The sequence below is a fragment of the Microcaecilia unicolor genome, chromosome 6 (genome assembly GCF_901765095.1).
Source record: "Microcaecilia unicolor chromosome 6, aMicUni1.1, whole genome shotgun sequence".
Taxonomy (NCBI): Eukaryota; Metazoa; Chordata; class Amphibia; order Gymnophiona; family Siphonopidae; genus Microcaecilia; species Microcaecilia unicolor.
In genome coordinates this window covers 317,389,257-317,409,275 of record NC_044036.1, presented here as the reverse complement: position 1 = coordinate 317,409,275, position 20,019 = coordinate 317,389,257, and the positions used below count along the sequence as shown (strand labels likewise).

The following is a 20,019-nucleotide window of genomic DNA, read 5'->3' as shown; positions in this document are numbered from 1 at the left end:
AAATGAAGCATACAGAGTGGTACAAATTAGTGCTCAAAGGGGAGGGGAGGGGAGGGGAGGGGAGAGGACCATGTCTGGAAATAGATACCTTGTTCTACACACTACACACTTTCACTCCCAGTTTAAATCCAACTCAGGTTGATAAGGACTTAAAAAGGTGACCTTTCTGCAGTGAGTTGCTGGTCTCAATTCAGTCTGGTACACTGCTGGCAGAGAAGTCTAATGTTGCCCTGGCATAGAGACTGAATTATTCCCCCTTGAGAGGTGCTCTCTCTAGGGTGGGACTGAGGACCAGTGGCAAGGCAGGTGCTCCGTGAGAAAGTGGCAGATTTCAGTTTTTAATGCTCTCGATCTAGTACTTTCACAGCCACTAACTTTGGGAGCACCAAACATGGTACCAGAGCAGCAACTGGCACAGAGATGGCTCACACGGGGTGGCGCGGGTAGACTGCAACCACATATTGAATCTTTGGTCTCTGCTCTGTACAACGGCACACAATCTTCTAGGAGAGTTAGAAAGATCATCTGGAATTTGAGGATGGGTTTCGGAGGTAGAAGGGTTTAAAAGAAACCAAGAGTTACAGGAATGCAAAGAAGTTTCCTCATTGGTTGGGGGAGGAAAATGCTTATTTTGGGACAGGAAACAATCTCTCCTCTCCCCCTCCCAATGCATGGCTACACTGGCTCTTCATTGCCAGAGACCTTCTGCTCCCCACGTACCCTCAGAAATCATACTAGCTCAATGTGGTGGTATTTTAAAGTTTTGCAGGATGGAAGTACAGGTGGAGCAGAAGAGGGAGGAACGGGCCCTAGAAAGGCTCTCTTGTAAGTAAATTTTTGTCTCTCCCCTGCCCTCCCCTCCATGTCCAGCGATTCTTCCCTTCCCTTCCATCCCCTCCATGTCCAGCGATTCTCCTTTTCCCTGCCCTCCCCTCCATGTCCAGCGATTCTTCTCTTCCCTGCCCTCCCATCCATGTCCCGCGATTCTCTCCTCTACTGTCCTCCCATCCCATCCATGTCCATCAATTCTCCTCTACTCTGCCCTCCCCTCGATGTCCCGCGATTCTCTCCTCCCCTCGATTTGTACCTGAACGTTCTCTGGCTGGCTGGCGCCGGCTTCCCTTCCGTTGGTAACATCCTGACGTCAGCTCGCCTCCAGCGTTCCCTTCCCTCTCACTGTTCTGCCCTCTGACGTCATTACATTTTGACGCGAGGGCGGGGCAGTGAGGGGGAATGGAACGCTGGAGGCTGGCTGACATCATCAGATGTTACGAACCCAGGCAGCCAGACAGCGATGGAACGTTGGAGGTGCAAATTATTATATAGGATGAGCATCTAAAGTCGCACCCAATAATTTTACCTCTTTCTGCAGAGGCACATCAATTTCACCCACACAAATTGTCTGGGGCTAACTATCATCCATCACCCTCCCTACAATAAGAATTTCTGTTTTATCTAAAGCACAGACAGATCCTTTCCCCACACTAAAATTGGGGAAAAAGAACTGAATGTTTTATCTGCATACAGCCAATACTCCACACCCAAGGATCCCAACACTTCACACAAATTATCCACTCAGACTTTCCTCCAGTGGCGTTTCTAGGGGCGCTGACACCCAGGGCGGATCGCCGATGCGCCCCGCCCCCCCCCCCGGATGCAGCGCCCCCCCGTGCAGCGCGACCCACCCCCGGCGAAAGGACCCCCCACCCCGGCAAAAGAACCCCTCCCCCCGGGTGCACGCCGCTGGGGGGGGGGGGGGGGGGGGTGCCGCGCGCCGGTCAGTGTCGTTCGTTTCCATGCTCCCTCTGCCCCGGAACAGGTTACTTCCTGTTCCGGGGCAGAGGGAGCATGGAAACGAACGATGCTGACCAGCGCGCGGCACCCCCCCCCAGCGGTGTGCACCCAGGGCGGACCGCCCCCACCCTTGGTACGCCACTGCTTTCCTCCACATTGTGTTCTTTCTCATGCAAATGGGGGGACGTACTTACCTTCAGCCGACCAAACTCGCAGGATAGGTCCAGGGGGGTTTTCTTGGCCTTGTTGATGTGGCATGGGTTTGACTGGTGCTGCAGCAACATCTCAGACTGCAGGAAGGAGAGATAAGAAGAGTTTAGCAGTGAAAAAGCAGCAGATAATGTCCAAAATGTCCAGCCATTATTTTTTTCCCCCTTGGATAGATATGCACACACATTCCCATATGGAACCTGTCACCCACTTCCCCTTCCCCATGTTCCTCATCCACCCTTACAACCTTAAAAACTTTGAGACAGCTGCTGTGTGGAGGTTAGGTCCCCTCGGGCCCTCTCCCCATGCAGTCATCTAAAGCAGCACCTTCATCTTTGGACTCTGCTGTCTCTCTGGCTCAGTGCAGCTGGATACATGAGCCTTATATCCAAGATGGCATATGAATACTGGCATCTGGTTGGCTTGTTTGCAGGCTTTATATCTCATAGAGACAAATGATAGACTGGTATCAAAGAAGTAAGGGGGCTTCTGCTCTTACCCCTCCTCTGAACTGTAGAGTTGCACTGGGACAGAAATTTCACCCATTCCCCAATGGAATCTAACCCATACCCACCTGTATCTGCTAAGATCCATTCCATCTGCACCCATCCCTACAATTAATCACCTGTACCCACAGATGCTAATGCTATTATTTACTTATATAGTACATAAGTACATAAGTAGTGCCATACTGGGAAAGACCAAAGGTCCACCTAGCCCAGCATCCTGTCACCGACAGTGGCCAATCCAGGTCAAGGGCACCTGGCACGCTCCCCTCACAGCCCTCTGTTTCCTCCCAGTCCCAACAGCCTCCTGTAGTTTTTTTTTGGGACAGTATTCACTATTCAACCAATGAGTGTTCCAAGCCTCAGTCTGGTGTTCCAGTTGCCTCTCTGGGCATTCCAAGCCTCATTCTGGCATCCCAACTGCCTCTATTCGTACGTTCCAGGCATCATTCTGGAGTCACCAGAGATTTTAACTACACTCCCGTGGAAATCCCAAGGCAACTTCTTCCATCCATGTGGGAATCCCATGGTAACTTTTCCCATACCCATGGGAATCCTCTGGGGTTCCGAGGGATTCCTGCAATCTCAATTTCCATGCAGCTCTCTACTCTGAACTCAGTATTCGCTACTGGAGGCATCCTTCCAACACACTGGGGTTTGGTTTCATTACTCACCACCTCATAGTGTCCATACTGTGCCGAGAGGTGTAATGGTATCTGCCCATCTATCGATGCCGTGTTGACAGAGGCGGCTGCACGCAGAAGCAGGTGGACGGGCTCTGGCTTCCCTTGCCAAGCTGCATAGTGTAGTGGACGCATCCCTGGGGCACATTTAAACCAACATATAAAATGGGAGTGATCCATTGCCTGCGCCTGGGCATTTAAATGCACCAAACATGACAAGAATGGAGTGGAGGAGTGGCCTAGTGGTTAGTGCAGTGGAACATGGAATGTTGCTACTATTTGAGATTCTACATGGAATGGAATGTTGCTAGTAGAGGAGTGGCCTAGTGGTTAGAGCACCGGTCTTACAATCTAGAGGTGGCTGGTTCAAATCCCACTGCTGCTCCTTGTGATCTTGGGCAAGTCACTTAACCCTCCATTGCCTCAGGTACAAACTTAGATTGTGAGCCCTCCTGGGACAGAGAAAAATCCAGTGTACCTGAACATAACTCACCTTGAGCTACTACTGAAAAAGGTGTGAGCAAAATCTAAATAAATAAGAATGCTCAAAGAAAAGTCACTTAAAGATCAGGTGGCCTTGTGGGACATAAGAAGGACAGGAGAGTGATAGCCATATCCCATAATAAACCCTCTCTAAGGGAATATGCTCAGTCTAATAGATTATCCTCTTCCTTTGATATCTGCACCTAGGGCAGCTCATTTTCAGATCTGATGTACAGAGGGACATTCTGTTCTAGCAGTTTGATTCATAAACTTCCCAGTCTCAGTGTGAGATATTTTATTTGCTGCCAGATTTCCGTCCCACATGTTATTGCAGAAGAAACTATTGTTTTTCTGTGCTCCTGCTTCAAGTCCAAAGAAAATGTTTATATATTCGATATAAAAAGCATTCTGAAGACTTAAAAAAAAATCTATTAAATGCAAAATCTCACAGGGAAATTTGTTTCCATATTGTGGCATTGCTCATTTGTCTGTTGGGGTGGTTTACAGAAGTATCAACATTGCTGGATGGACATGGTGAGGGTTTGCCTGACTGGAGTGTTTGGGACTTGGTTGGTGGAAGGGAAGGATGGATACAGTACTAGGAAGCCCCCATTAAAATACAGAAAAGTAAGTGGATGAATTTTTTTTTTTGTTTACAGGTCAGAGCAAGAACAAAAGGCAAGGGCGGGGGGGGGGGGGGGGGGGGGGGGCTGTCCTAACCTAGGTCGCCGACCTGCCTTATTGTGCATTTGGTAGCTCCCCACAACCAATCAGCCCAGAAACTTGTTAGCAGCTTGGGGCTGCCCTACACAACATCCTGATTCTAAGGCTTCAACCCCAGGAAAAATAAACAGCTGGATATACAACAGGGCAATATCCACTTAAAACAGTTTAAAGTTGTGCAAGACATGGGTTGATGTTATTTTATGAGTATTTTGTGGTTTCTGTGAAGTATTATTGTGGTCTTTTTTTATATATATAATTTTGTGATGCATGTACTGTTGTTTGGGGTTTTTTTTTTTTTGAATTTCATTGATCGATTATACTTTGCTGTTGCATATTTTTTATGCCACCTTGGAGATGTATTAGTCAGATGGTCAATACATTTAATACCATAAAATTAAATAATCGGATAACTTATCCAGTTTACGCTCCTACTAAACTGCATAATTGGAGACATACAGTAGATGTGGGTGTTGAATATCTTGCCCAAGGAAGGGGTAATTTAAGGTGAGTTTAGCACCCTAACCGTTCTGAAAAGTTAGCTCTGCTTTGAGAAGCCCCCTTGTTGCTCCTTCTGAAGTTAACTACACAACGTTTTTTAAATGTCAACACCAAAATATAAAAAAAACAATAAAAGAAATGAGAAAACATTGGGGGTATAATCTAAAGAGGGGAGAGGGAAGTGAAAAAGTGACTATGTAAGGCCATTTACCGTTGCTGTCCTTGATGTCAACGGCTGCCTGCATTTCAAGCAGAAGTGAGATGAGCTCAGGATTCCCACTGAGGGCAGCATGGTGCAGGGCCGAGAACCTGTAGGGAACCCAACAACATTAAGAATCACAGCACACACAGTACATTTCAGATATAAAGTTAGTAGTACTACCAATTGCCCCCTCTGATTGTACTGTGTCAGCCTGCCTCACGCTGCCACTATGCTCCAAAAATGACTTCTGCAGCAGCTCTTGCACTTGTCCTACTGACCCCACAGCCAGTTGGGTTTTCAGGAAAGCTACAGTGACTACTGAAGAAAGATCCAGTACATGTAAATTTATCTTATACCTATTCATTGTGGAGGAGTGGCCTAATGGTTAGTGCAGCGGGCTTTGATCCTGGCAACCTGGGTTCAATTCCCACTGCAGCTCCTTGTGACCTTGGGCAAGTCACTTAACCCTCTGTTGCCCCAGGTACAAAAAGCTTTGATTGTGAGCCCTCTAGGGACAGAAAAAGTACCTGCATATAATGTACATAAGTAATGCCACACTGGGAAAAGACCAAGGGTCCATCGAGCCCAGCATCCTGTCCACAACAGCGGCCAATCCAGGCCAAGGGCACCTGGTGAGCTTCCCAAACGTACAAACATTCTATACATGTTATTCCTGGAATTGTGGATTTTTCCTAAGTCCATTTAATAGTGGTTTATGGACTTGTCCTTTAGGAAACCGTCCAACCCCTTTTTAAACTCTGCTAAGCTAACCGCCTTCACCACATTTTCCGGCAATGAATTCCAGAGTTTAATTACACGTTGAGTGAAGAAAACTTTTCTCCGATTTGTTTTAAATTTACTACACTGTAGTTTCATCGCATGCCCCCTACTCCTAGTATTTTTGGAAAGCGTGAACAGACGCTTCATATCCACCTGTTCCACTCCACTCATTATTTTATATACCTCTATCATTGTCTCCCCGCAGCCGTCTCTTCTCCAAGCTGAAAAGCCCTAGCCTCTTTAGTCTTTCTTCATAGGGAAGTCGTCCCATCCCCGCTATCATTTTCGTCGCAGTTGGTCCATGCAGTCTGGTCGGAGGAGAAGTAACCTAATGGTTAAACCAGCAGGCTGCAAACCAAGGGAACCAGGTGTAAATCCCACTCCAGATCCTTGTGACCTCGGGCAACTTACTGAACTATCCATTGCCTCAGGTACAGACTTAAGAGCTCTTTTATTAAACCGCATCAAGCGCTTAATGTGTACTTAATGCAGGAAACAGGCCTAACAGGACACGTTTTCCCGTTTGCATGCAGTAACCTCATAATATTTATTTAATTTTTTTTTTTTAGGGGGCATGTCAGGGCAGAGAATGTACAGCACTGTAATAGTAGTGGTAGATACCCTGAAAACTCAGTTGGCTGGCGTCAGTGGGACAAGTTTGGTGAGTACAGTCTTGCCTAGATGCCAGGTTTATTTTAAGGAAAGAAATCCTGGTGAGCACCTACGGCCACTGCAGCCTACCTGCAAGTGTTAAAACTCATTGCACGTAATGGGATACCAGTCATCTTGGTACAATGGGAACAGCGAAAATGGCAAAAAAAGGCGATTCAAAGTGTGCATAACCTAGGAAATCCCTCTCGTTCTCAGAACAAGGCTCCTTTGCAGCTTTGATCCAGCGCCGAGAACGTACGCGAGACCACACAGGTCCCGTCTTCAGATGAAATACGACTGTATTGCATTGTAATCTAGAGGTCTGACGGTGACTGGTTCAATTTTGCACGCGTTTTTCACTTTGATTGTGCACCGCAATGCAGCAGCAAAGATATGGAATGAGATCTGAAGTCCTGAAAATAGGAGGCAGTGATATCATCCCTGAAGGTGGTAGCTTAGCGAGTGAGGTCCGCGGAGACAAAACTACTCGCAGATCTGCTGAATCCCTATTACTGGTCAACTGCTGGAGCAAGATCTAGGCCCCAGAAACCAGCATGGTCAGCTATGCCTGTAAAGAAAACTGTGGCGGAAGCGAGGGGGGGTGGGGATCCTCAGGAGCTTAGTCAAGATCGGGAGGCGGGGCTGGTGGTTGGGAGGCGGGGATAGGGCTGGGCAGACTTATACGGTCTGTGCCAGAGCCGGGGTTGGGAGGCAGGGCTGGGGAGGTGAGGATAGTGCTGGGCAGACTTATATGGTCTGTGCCTGTGCCAGAGCCGGTGGTTGGGAGGTGGGGCTGGTGGTTGGGAGGCGGGGATAGTGCTGGACAGACTTGTACGGTCTGTGCCAGAGCCGGTGGTTGGGAGGCGGGGCTGGTGGTTGGGAGGCGGGGATAGTGCTGGACAGACTTGTACGGTCTGTGCCAGAGCCGGTGGTTGGGAGGTGGGGCTGGTGGTTGGGAGGCGGGGATAGTGCTGGACAGACTTGTACGGTCTGTGCCAGAGCCGGTGGATGGGAGGCGGGGCTGGTGGTTGGGAGGCGGGGATAGTGCTGGACAGACTTGTACGGTCTGTGCCAGAGCCGGTGGTTGGGAGGTGGGGCTGGTGGTTGGGAGGCGGGGATAGTGCTGGGCAGACTTATATGGTCTGTGCCTGTGCCAGAGCCGGTGGTTGGGAGGTGGGGCTGGTGGTTGGGAGGCGGGGATAGTGCGGGGCAGACTTATACGGTCTGTGCCCTGAAGAGCATAGGTACAAATCAAAGTAGGGTATACACAAAAAGCAGCAAATATGAGTTATCTTGTTGGGCAGACTGGATGGACCGTGCAGGTCTTTTTCTGCTGTCATCTACTATGAATGTCTTAAAATTATAAACATTCGTATGTTGCTGTTGTTTGCTATAAGCTATACCCCTGTTTACGTTTCTGTACTTATTGTTTGGCGAAAACTAAAAATAAACACTGAAAAGGAAACTGCGGTGGAAGTGAGCAGCATGTGCCAGCGTAGCCAACTCTGCATCAGACGCCATGAGTGGTACTGATTCCAGAGGTCCTTGAGATGTGCCGACTTGGATGCTGGAGAGCAATGAGGTCAGAAATGAAAAAGAAGCGGAAAGCGTAGTTTAATGCAGCTGTGAGACGTGAGAACTAACTTTGGAAATCAGTTGGCATATAGTACTGCTACCCTGGCAGCAGACTGGAGATAATAGAGCAGGAGGCAGAGGTCCAGGAGGAAGAGACGGTGGCAGTAAGAAGATGGTAAAAAAAAAGCTGAATCTATTTGGGAAGAATCACGGCTTAAAATTGAAGATCTGAAGCATCGTGTCTGGCACTGCAATCTCAGTGTGATTGGTGTCCCTGCAACTGAACAGTACAGTAAAGTGGTAGAATGAGTTTTTCAATTGATGTTACAAGGCAATGACCCCTCAGACTAGAGAAAAAGGGCACAGACTAAGCAGCCACAGAGGGCCTTGGGCCCCCAGAGAACAGGGCAATCCAAAAATGTGGTGGTGTGCAGGGACGTACCTACAATTGAGCGAGCCTGGCAAAATGCCTAAGGCCGCCCAAAGGTAGGGGCCTCTTGCTGTTGCCCCTCCTTCCAAAGGTCCTGGCATCTCCCCAAGGTCCCAGCATTTCTCTCCCTTTCTATTCCCCTCCTCTCACAGGTCCAGTATCCCCGTGACCCTCAAAACCCAACGCGGGTGACCGGCAGAGGCAGCAAGGAAAACAGACTGCCTCTGGCCAGTGCTACCAGGAGCTTTCCACTACTGTGTCCTGTCTTTCTGATGTCACTTCCTGTGAGCAGGACATGACAGAGGAAAGACCCTGGTGGTACTGGCTATAGGCAGTCTGTCTACCTCGCTGTTGCTGCCGCTGCCTGCCACATGCCATGGATTTCAAGAACCATGGGGGGGAGGAAAGGGGGTTAGAGTAATGCCAGGACCCACAAGGGGAGGGTTAATATTGGACCCACAGTAGGGGAGAGAGGAGAAATGCTGGGACCTGTGGAGGGGGGCAGAAAGAGGAGTGGTTAGAGAGAGAACAGATCATGGGGGGTGGGGCAGAGGAAGAGAGGGATACCAGGATCTGTGTGGAGGGAGGGGGGAATCGAGGAAGAGAAGAGAGACACCTGGTGAAGAAAAGGTGAGAGATGATGATGGACCCATGGGGCTAAGTGGAGGGGAGAGAGGAACAGAACAAAAGGCGGGGTGGGGAGGGGAGGGGGAAAAGAAATGCTGGACCCCGGGGTAAGTGGAAGGAAAAGAGAGAGACTAGATCCTGAAAGGGAGATATGCTGGACCAATGGAGGGAGAGAGTGATGCTGGACTGTGGAGGGGGGAGGGAGAGAGAGAGAGTAGGGAAGAGACGCTGGGCCTGGGGTGGGGGTGTGGAAGAAGGGGAAGAGAGAGGCAACAAGCTGGATAAGCGGAGAGAAAGGGACACAGAAGAAGTGTTGGATATGGAAGGAACATAGAGACAGGGATACAGAAGAGATGCTGGACATGAAGAGGGTTAGGGACACTGAGAGGGCACATAAATACAACACAGCAGAGAGTAGATGGGGGAAGGAAGGAGGAAGGTTGATAGAAATGTTCAAGTATCTCAAAGTTATCAATAATGCATAAGAAGCAAACCTTTTTCACATGAAAGGAAGCCACCGTACAAGGGCCCAAGTGCAACACCACCATCAGGAAATATTCCTTTATAAAAAAAAATGAACTTTTGCCTAACCGATCTACTATATTTCTTTGAAGGGGTGAAAAAACATGTGGCTAAAGTTGAACTGGTCAATATTGTGTATCTGGATTTTCAAAAGGTATTTGACAAAGTACCTCATGAATAACTCCTGAGGAAATAAGATAGTCATCGGATAGTAGATAATGTCCTATTGTGGATTAAAAACTGGTTAAAAGAAAACAGAGAGTAGGGTTAAATGGTCAGTATACTCAATGGAGAAGGGTAGATATAGTGGAGTTCCCCAGGGGTCTGTGCTGGGACTGCTGCTTTTTTTTTTTTAACATATTTATAAAATGATCTAGAGATGTGAGGAACTAGTGAGGTTATTAAATTTGCTGACGACCCCAAAGTTATTCAAAGCTATTAAATTGCAAGAGGATTGTGAAAAATTACAAGACGACCTTACGAGACTGGGAGACAGGGCATCCAAACGGCAGATGATGTTTAATGTGAGCAAGCGCAAAGTGATGCGTGTGGGAAAGAGAAACCCGAACTATAGTTATGCGATGCAAGGTTCCACATTAGAAGTTACTGACCAGGAAATGGATCTAGGTGTCATTGTTAATGATACGTTGAAACCCTCTGCTCAGTGTGTGTCGATGGTGGCTAAGAAATCTAATAGAATGTTAGGAGTTATTAGGAAAGGAATGGAAAACAAAAATGAGAATGCTGTAATGCCTTTGTATTGCTCCATGGTGCGACCACACCTCAAATATTGTGTGCAATTCTGGTCACCTCATCTCAAAAAAAGATATGGTGGAATTAGAAAAGATCAGTGAAGGGCGACCAAAATGATAGAGAGGATGGGATGACTTCCCTATAAGGAAAGGCTAAAGCGGCTAGGGCTCTTCAGCTTGGAGAAGAGATGGCTGAGGGGAGATATGATAGAGGTCTATAAAATACTGAGCGAATCACTTGTTTACTCTTTCCCAAGTACTAGGACTAGGGGGCATGCAATGAAGCTACTAAATAGTACATTTAAAACAAACTGGAGAAAATATTTTTTCACTCAATGTGTAATTAAACTCTAGAATTGCCAGAGAATGTGGCAAAAGCAGGTAGCTTAGCAGGGTTTAAAAAAGGTTTGGCTAATTTCCTAAAAGTCCATAAACCATTATTAAGATGGACTTGGGAAAATCCACTGCTTCTTTCTAGGAGAAGCAGCATAAAATCTGTGCTTTTTTTTTCTTTGTTTTACTGTCGGTACTTGTGACCTGGATTGGCCACTGATGGAAACAGGATACTGGGCTTGATGGACCTTCGGTCTGTCCTGGTATGGCAATGCTTATGTTCTTAGAAAGGGTGGTGCATGAATGGAATGGCCTCTTGCCAGAGGTGGTAGTCGGGGTGACAAAATCTAACAAAGCCTGGATTTTCGGGTCTGAAGCAGTGAATGGAAGACCTCAGATTGGCTGAGATCTACTGCCTGCAGAAAGAGAGAAATGGGACGGGCTTGATTCAGTTTAAGGTTATTATTTTCCATCATATCAAAGGTTTGTATTAATGTAATGGAACGTTGTCCTGAGTTCCACCTACCACTTTATAACTTTTAACAGCCTACTGTGAGCTATTGCTGAGCAGCAATATAGAGGGGTCTAATATTTGCAAAATTATATTTATAACAGTGCAGAACTAAAATAAAATTACTGGCAGAATAAAACAGCGACATTAAAGGGTCAGAAAATAGCAGACAAGTATTCTTCAGATCAGCTATAAAATACCGCAGGGCTGTATTTACTGAGGGACGTGGCTCCACTTCTCTTTCTATTGCCCATGCAGGGCTGCCGAGCGACACAGGCGGGCCCGGGGCAGGACTGGACTGCCAAGCCCCCACACCTTTCTGTGTGCTCCCTCGCTCTGTCCTCGCTGAGAGTCGGGACTTGGATGATTGCATTAACGCGATATCGTGTTAAATGCAATCATCTGGGTTCTGGGCAGCACGCAGGAGCAGTAGAGGACAGACCCGAAAGCAGGCAGAAGAAGTTTGCCAGCACCAGGCCAGAGTCTGGGCCGGTGGCCCCCCCATGGAGGCCGGGCCTGGGGTATCTTACCCCTCCCCCCTCAGCGGCCCTGTGCCCAAGTTGGCCAAGCAGACCCTCCACCCAAATCTTTGCTGAATGTAAGTTCATTTTTCTAGTTGCTGACTGCATAGTTAAGACACATGCAAAGCAATCAGAGTAAATGTCCAGACATCTAAAAAAAACTACAGTAAAATTCAAGCTGAAGGCAGCGGTTCTCAACCATGACCTCGGGACACACCCAGGATTTCCTCAAAAAATATTCATGAGTTAAAATTAATGCAAGAGAAGCAATGCATGTAAATCTGTCTCAAGCATGTTCCTTTTGGATATCCTAAAAATCAAGCCAGCTGGGTGGGTACTGAGATTGAGAACCCCTGACAAGAGAGCCGTACTGCAATCTAAATTCCCAGTGCAACAGTAACAGGTCTTCAGTTCCAGTCCTCGAGGGCTGCCAGGTTTTCTGGATATCCTTAATGAATATGCACAATTGAGATTTGCATACAATGAATGTAGTATAGAAGGCCTGTAAATCCCTTGACCCTGGGTACCAAGTCCAGCATGGCTTCTCCTGTTTAGGAGCTGTGGGTATTGCATGCAGGGCTGGGCTGGCATGAATAGACCTTCTGTTCTCAGGCTGAGAACCAGTGCTGTTTCTCTGATGCTCCCCTGCCCTCCTCCCTCCCCCTACTTTGCTATTCATTTTGGTCATGTAAGGAGCTGTCTTTAATGCAGGGAGCCCAGGGCTGTAGGGGGAGGCAGACTCAATCCCTTCATTATCTGTAACTAGTACTGGAAATGTCCCAAAAGTATTACCGGCACAGAGGAAGGAGGACAGAGATGAAAGGGGAAAGAGAAGAAAACAGAAAAAAGACAAAAAGAGAAAAAAAAATTTGACAGTCTATTCTATCTCCCTACAACAGAAGTGTGTTGGGCGAGGGGGGATGTGTGGCTGATGAAAAATGCAGTTTAACTCTCCCATGCTGCTCAAATATTCCAATGAATTCAGGACCACCCTCCTCTCCCCCCCCCCAAAAAAAAAACTAACCATCTCCCACCACCATGCATATGATTAAAAATCCAGAGGGGCCAGCAGGTGACCCAGGGCACACTCACCCGTCAGAGTCCTGGTGGTTCACATTCAGTCGCTTGGTGGATCCCAGCAGCTCTAGAGAGGAGAGAAAGAGAAAGGCAAATTAAGGAACGTGCAGCAACGTCCAGTGAGGGGTATCGATGAAGCGTGAGATGATCTCAACGCTTAGAAAAAAAGTTTAATAGGAGTTCATGTACCACCTTTCACCTGACAGCGCCAGTTCCTGGATTTTTTGCACCAGGGAATACTGTGTTCTGCTTCCTCATTTAATATTGTCCAAGGCGGTAAAGAGTTAATAGAATTAAAGAACGTTTCAGAAATTTCTGCACAGGTTACATAGCTCTGACCCGGGGAAGTTACCTCTATGGAAAGAACCTAAGGACTTTCAGAAAACAGCAGTGCCCTGTTCTGGGATATGTGGCATAACGATGAGGAAGTCACACCCCTTGTTTGCAAGTGCTTCACCAGAAAAAGGAGAGAAAGGGACTTGCCCAAGGTTACACAAAAGGATCAGTCCAGTCCTCCAATCAATCAATTGCTCTTCCTTTTCCCCAGCTCTGCCACTTGGTTGTAAGTTGCATAATAGCTAGAGACTACAGGAAAACCCACTGTAGTTTTGTTGTTGTTGAAAGAGGTGCAGAGTTCCCCAATTAAGCCTCTGATAGGCCACTGTGAGCATTGAAAACGTCCTGTCCAAGTACTGGCCAGGCCTAAGGTTACTCATCTGCTGAGGGGTCACAAGACCAGAACTTCAATTGTCATTTTTGCAGGTCAATTTAACTGTATACAGAAAGTTTGACAGTGTAACTATTAACACACACAAGAAAACCCAAAACTATGAGTCAGTCATAGGGCCAGAATCATGGTCGATACAGGAGACTCGGATTTGACTCCTGTCCTTTGGACTGGCTGGGGATGCTACAGAAGTGGGAGTCACACCTCCTGTGGAGAGTAGGCATCTCACTCATTACTCAACAGCAACATTTACTGAGCAGACATGGGATATACACACACACACACATTGTATTCCGGTAGGTTCCACAGGCCTATCACTGTTATGGCTGACTTGTATAGGTGAGGTGAATGCCATCAAACAGCAGCAACTGGCCCACTTCAGGGGGGCAGGTGGAAGAGAAGGCCATTAGCTTCCATTCTGAAACATAGACTCTGAATGAGATATTACCCTTTTCTAACCGTGTACTTACCTTTGTATCCACAGGAAGAAAATTCACTACTGAGTCGAGGCAAAATGCCAAAAGGTGGCTTCCGAACCTCCAAATATCTTTATGCATTTATTCCACAGTGTTAACCATGTGAAATGGTCTCTGGTCAGGAGAGTCCAGATGTTCCTAAATTGCTAAAGTCTCCATGTACACAGCCAGTGGCAACCTGCTTTCATCCAGCCCACAGACACATACATCCTGCCATTATAATACAGGGCTTCCCAAATCTGGACTGGCTCTCCAGAATGAGCATGCAAATCTCCCTCATGCATATTCATTGTAGAGATCCTGAAAATCTGACTAGCTATGGCCTTGGCATTCACTCACATTCCGAGGGCAGGTTTTCAGGATATCCCTATAGAATATGCATAAGACAGATTTGCATACAAAGCAGCTAGTGAGCACGCACATTTCTCATGCATATTCATTAGGAATGTCCTAAAACCTGACCCATTGGTGGCCCTTGAGGACTGGAAGTGAATACGGACGCTCTGGTATATCCAGGACAGGGAAACCCTGTCTTATTCATTGTTATCCTAAGGTCAGGGTTCTGAACCAAGGCCTCAGTACACACCCAGCCAGACAGCTTTTCAGGATATACAGAGTGAACATGCAAGAGACAGATTGCATGCAAATCTATCTCATGTATATTCATTTTGCTACCCTGAAAACCTGACTGGCTGTATGTGTCCTGAGGACTGACTTGGTTGAGAACCGCTATCCTGTGGCTTAAATATTGAATTGTATTTGTTTTGAAAAGTCCAATAATGAAATGTTTAAATCTGTGTACAATAAATCGAGGCACAAACACAATTCTGGTTAATGCAAACATAAAGCCTAACACAGTGTCCATTCTTTACTACCTCAGTCCTGAGGCCATAGCCAGCTTTTCAGCAATGGCCTACATTTTACATCCACCTTCAGATCATTTGGCAGTACATTCCACAACTTTGGGATCTTCTCCAAAACTGCTCTAAAACTATGTGGAAAGAAGCTGAAATTTAGCAGCTGAAGGAATAAAGAAACAAAAGCACAAGAAGCCTTCAAGAAAAAGAGTGTCAACTCAATTTTATTCAGCAGACCTGACACGGTCTGTGTTTCAGCAAAACTGTCTGCATCAGTGGTCTTAAAAATGGTACACAGTGTTCATAAATAGCATAAAAATGAAGTGAAACAATGCTCAATCTGAAGAAGCTGAAGCAGACGCCAATAATGATTTCAATTCAGGGTATTAGACATACCAACGTCACTCCTTGACCGGAGACCGGCAGAGAAACATTTGAAAGCTGAAGGAATAACCAGGTTTCCTCTTGGCTAGACTTAATGCTTTTATCAAACCAGTGCTTCTCAACCCTGTCCTCGGGGCACAGCAAGTCAGGTTTTCAGGATGGCCACAAATAAATATGCTTGACATAGACTTACATACCAAGGAGGCAGTCCATGCAAATCTCTCTCAAGCGGATTCTTTGTGGATATAGTGAAAATCCAACTGGCTGGGTGTGACCTGAGGATTGGGTTGAGAATCAATGTATTAGACTATATACAGTACCTCAACTGCTTGCTCATACGACCCGGAGCTATCCCTCGATTTATTTTATAGGTCAGTTGTCTTCACATCCAGTCCCTGAGGGCCACCAACAGGTCAGGTTTTCAGGATATTCTTAATGAATATGCACGAAAGACATTTGCATACTGTGGAGGTATTGGGCATGCAAATGTCTCTCGTGCATATTCATTAAGAATATCCTGAAAACCTGACCTGTTAGCAGACCTCAAGGACTGGGTGTGAAGAGCAAGGCTCTAGGTCAGGGCTTCTCAAGTCAGTCCTCCGTACACACCGAACCAATTTCAGGATGTCCACAACGAATAAGCATGTGATAGATTTGCATACAAATGCATAAAGATCACAAATCAACGTACGTAATAGATACAACATTTAGACAGATTAAAACCATGGCAAGCTACCGTATCAGGTGGAATCATTAATGTCATTGCTTCTCGATAATGCTAAGAACATAAGTGTTATTTATTTACTCATGTCCTCCCTGGTAATGACCTATCCTGCTTTTTTTCTTACTCAACACTCTTGCAGTACTGACCTGCTGTTGAACAGGACAGCACCTGACCCATTTCCCCTTGGTCTCTCTCACTATGATTTCCTCTCCATTGACTGCTGTAGACTTGTTTCTTCTTTTGCTTCCACAGACCCTCTATTGGGATCTTGCAGTGTCAAAAGATCAGTCTTCTACATCCTTGCTATTGACTTAGGGTTGATTAAGGACAACCCGGTAAGATGCACAGCAGCTCCCTTTGCTGTGGCAGCCTGTGCCAGTACAGATATGGGCTCTGCTGTTATCTCCCTCTGGCGATGCTTCTTTCTACACTTTTTGGAAAGTGCTGAGCTGGGGAATTTCCGCCTCCATCTCTAATTCCCTCACTTAGCTGCCAGGAAAAGTCCTACAGACCAAATTATCTGCATTATTCCTGTTCAGACAGTCAGGCTCTCAGAGTAGAGCATGAATGTCCAAATTGTTCTCTAATTCACGATAGCTACCCACATACCCCAACACAAGATGCTCTCCCCCGTGTTCTTAGCATCACTGTAGGTACCATGTTCACGCACAGATCCAACTGAAAGCAGACTGCTTGGGGAGAGTATAGTGTCTGAAATCTAAAGTGCATTCTACATTTATTCCTGAAATCTGTCTCTAGAAAAAGGCTATAGAATCTCTAAGGTCGGGGTGGCCCTTTACGTGTCACTCCATGGTGCAAGGACCAAGGATGTACCAAGTGACCACATAAGGCTGTGCAAGCCAAGAGGCCAGACCAGACAGTACAACTGCCCTAACCTATAAACATCTTTGTTGAACTACTCTGCTTGTTCCTTTCAAAATTGCTGTCTTGTAAATGTTCAATGCCTTTTTTTTTGTGCCGGAGTCTCCAGGAACATAGGTTCCAATTTAAGAGCAAATGTTTGTAGGAGTGAGCAGCCTTCAGACTTTTCCTACCATCTCTATGCTGATGACTCCCAAATCTACCTTTCTACCCCTGATATCTCACCTTGCATCCAAACCAAAGTTTCAGCGTGCTTGTCTGACATTGCTGTCTGGATGTCTCAACGCCACCTGAAATTAAATATGACCAAAACCGAGCTTCTCATTTTCCCCCCCAAACCCACCTCCCCGCTCCCCCCGTTTTCTATTTCTGTTGATGGCTCTCTCATTCTCCCTGTCTCCTCAGCTCGAAACCTTGGGGTCATCTTTGACTCTTCTCTCTCCTTCTCTGCTCATATCCAGCAGATTGCCAAGACCTGTCGTTTCTTTCTTTACAACATCCGTAAAATCCGCCCCTTTCTTTCTGAGCACTCTACCAAAACCCTCATCCACACCCTTGTCACCTCTCGTTTAGACTACTGCAATCTGCTTCTTGCTGGCCTCCCACTTAGTCACCTCTCCCCTCTCCAGTCGGTTCAAAACTCTGCTGCCCGTCTCATCTTCCGCCAGGGTCGCTTTACTCATACTATCCCTCTCCTTAAGACCCTTCACTGGCTCCCTATCCATTTTCGCATCCTGTTCAAACTTCTTCTACTAACCTATAAATGTACTCACTCTGCTGCTCCCCAGTATCTCTCCACACTCGTCCTTCCCTACACCCCTTCCCGTGCACTCCGCTCCATGGATAAATCCTTCTTATCTGTTCCCTTCTCCACTACTGCCAACTCCAGACTTCGCGCCTTCTGTCTCGCTGCACCCTACGCCTGGAATAAACTTCCTGAGCCCCTACGTCTTGCCCCATCCTTGGCCACCTTTAAATCTAGACTGAAAACCCACCTCTTTAACATTGCTTTTGACTCGTAACCACTTGTAACCACTCGCCTCCACCTACTCTCCTCTCTTCCTTCCCGTTCACATTAATTGATTTGATTTGCTTACTTTATTTTTTTTTTGTCTATTAGATTGTAAGCTCTTTGAGCAGGTACTGTCTTTCTTCTATGTTTGTGCAGCGCTGCGTAGGCCTTGTAGCGCTATAGAAATGCTAAATAGTAGTAGTAGTAGTAGACACCAAGTACTCTGAAACAGAAGCAGCGAGCCTCACCTTGGAGGAAAATTGTGTGTGTGTGTGTGTGGGGGGGGGGGGGGGGGGGGGGTCCATCTCTATCCACTCCTACCCCAAAGTAGCCAACTTTCTCAATATTTATCTTGTCCCCCACTAGTCTCTCTAATTCTCTCCCCTCTCAAATCTCCCTCTATTTGTTTTTCTCTGTCCCTCTCTCCCACATTCTCAACCAATCTCACTCTCTCTCAGCCCCCTCATTCCTACTGTTCTTTCGCTCAACCTCTCTCCCCCACATCCACCAGTCTCTTTTCAGTTCTTTTTCTCTCATCCTGTTTCTACCAGTCTATCCAATGGCAATGGAGGTTGAAATGACTTCTCCAAGGTGCCAAGCAGCAGCAGTGGGAGAAGCAGAAGTTCAGACCTGGACTTCCTTTTTCTCCAGTTATCCTGCATCTGTCAGCCCCAGCTAGGCTGAGGATCAGGAAGTGGGTCTGAAAGAAAACCTAGATCTCCTGCACAGCTATGGCTGCAACCTCACACAGGCCAATCCAAATAGGTGATTTAGTCCATGCATGCAATGAGAGAAAACTAGGAGTGGATCAGCCAGATTGGGTTGGCTTGAGTGAAGTGACAACTTTATGCCCAGTAGTTGCCAAGCCATCAAATTAGCCCTTCAAAAGTTATTTTAAGGAACAGGTTTGGACAAGTGAGGAAAGAGACTCCCAAATTCAAGTTGCCATGTAAGTGTTGAAAATAAGGAAATCAAAAAGAATGCCTTTTAAATCCCCCTCAGTTTCAATCTTCTGAATAGAACAACCAGTGCTTTTTTTGTGCCGGTACTCACAAGTACAGCATACCGGCACCTTTTTTATTTCCCTACAGCTGGCCTGCACCCTTCCTCTCTTCCCCATGACCCTCCTTTTCTTTAGCGACTTGGCAGCGATTAAGAGAGGCTGCCAGCATTGGGGCCTTCCCTTTGCGAGTCCCACCTATGTGGAAACAGGAAGTTGAAACAAAGTAGGCGGGACTTGCAGAGGGAAGGCTCCGACACTGGCAGCCTCTCTTAATCGCTGCACTGGCTGATGCTGGAGTCCAGACTCACAGGCAGGCAGCGGGAGAAGGAGGATGGGTGAGGGGAGGAAGAATCTATGGAAATGGACAGCAGGGGAGGACAGGGGAAGGAGAATCGCTGGACATGAATGGGAGGGGTGGGTAGGGAAGAGAGAATCGCTGGACATGGATGAGAGGGGAGGGCAGGGGAGAGGAGGGCAGGGGAAAGAGGAGACCTGCTAGACATGGATGGGAGGGGAAGGCAGGGAAGAGAGAATCACTGGGCATAGATGGGAGGAGAAATGCTGGAAATGGATGGAGAGGACAGCAGGAGAAAGAGGAGAATTGCTGGACATGGATGGATGGATTGAGGAGTGGACAGGGGAGAGAGGAGGATTGCTGGACATGGATGGAGGAGAGGGGAGAGAGAATTATTGCCGGATATGGATACAGGGGAGAGGAGAAATGCTGGACATGGATGGAGGGAAGGAAAGAGAAAAGAAGAAGATGCACATGGATGGAGAAGAGGACAGGGGAGAGAGGAGAATTGCTGGATATGGATGGATGGATGGATTGGGGAGTGGACAGTGGAGGAGTGGCCTAGTGGTTAGGGTGGTGGACTCTGGTCCTGGGGAACTGAGTTCAATTCCCACTTCAGGCACAGGCAGCTCCTTGTGACTCTGGGCAAGTCACTTAACCCTCCATTGCCCCATGTAAGCCGCATTGAGCCTGCCATGAGTGGGAAAGCGCGGGGTACAAATGTAACAAAAATAAAATAGATACTATTGGAGATTCTACATGGAATGTTGCTACATTC

The 20,019-nt window shown here is 47.1% G+C and overlaps 1 protein-coding gene across 1 annotated transcript in view; it reads right to left on the bottom strand.

The window, feature by feature from the left end:
- CASKIN2 (CASK interacting protein 2) overlaps positions 1-20,019 on the bottom strand; it is a 131,160-nt gene that overhangs the window by 24,362 nt on the left and 86,779 nt on the right. The window contains 4 exon segments of the mRNA XM_030208270.1: positions 1,989-2,084; positions 3,185-3,330; positions 5,112-5,209; positions 12,897-12,948. Of these exon segments, the coding sequence (XP_030064130.1) occupies positions 1,989-2,084; positions 3,185-3,330; positions 5,112-5,209; positions 12,897-12,948 (392 nt within the window).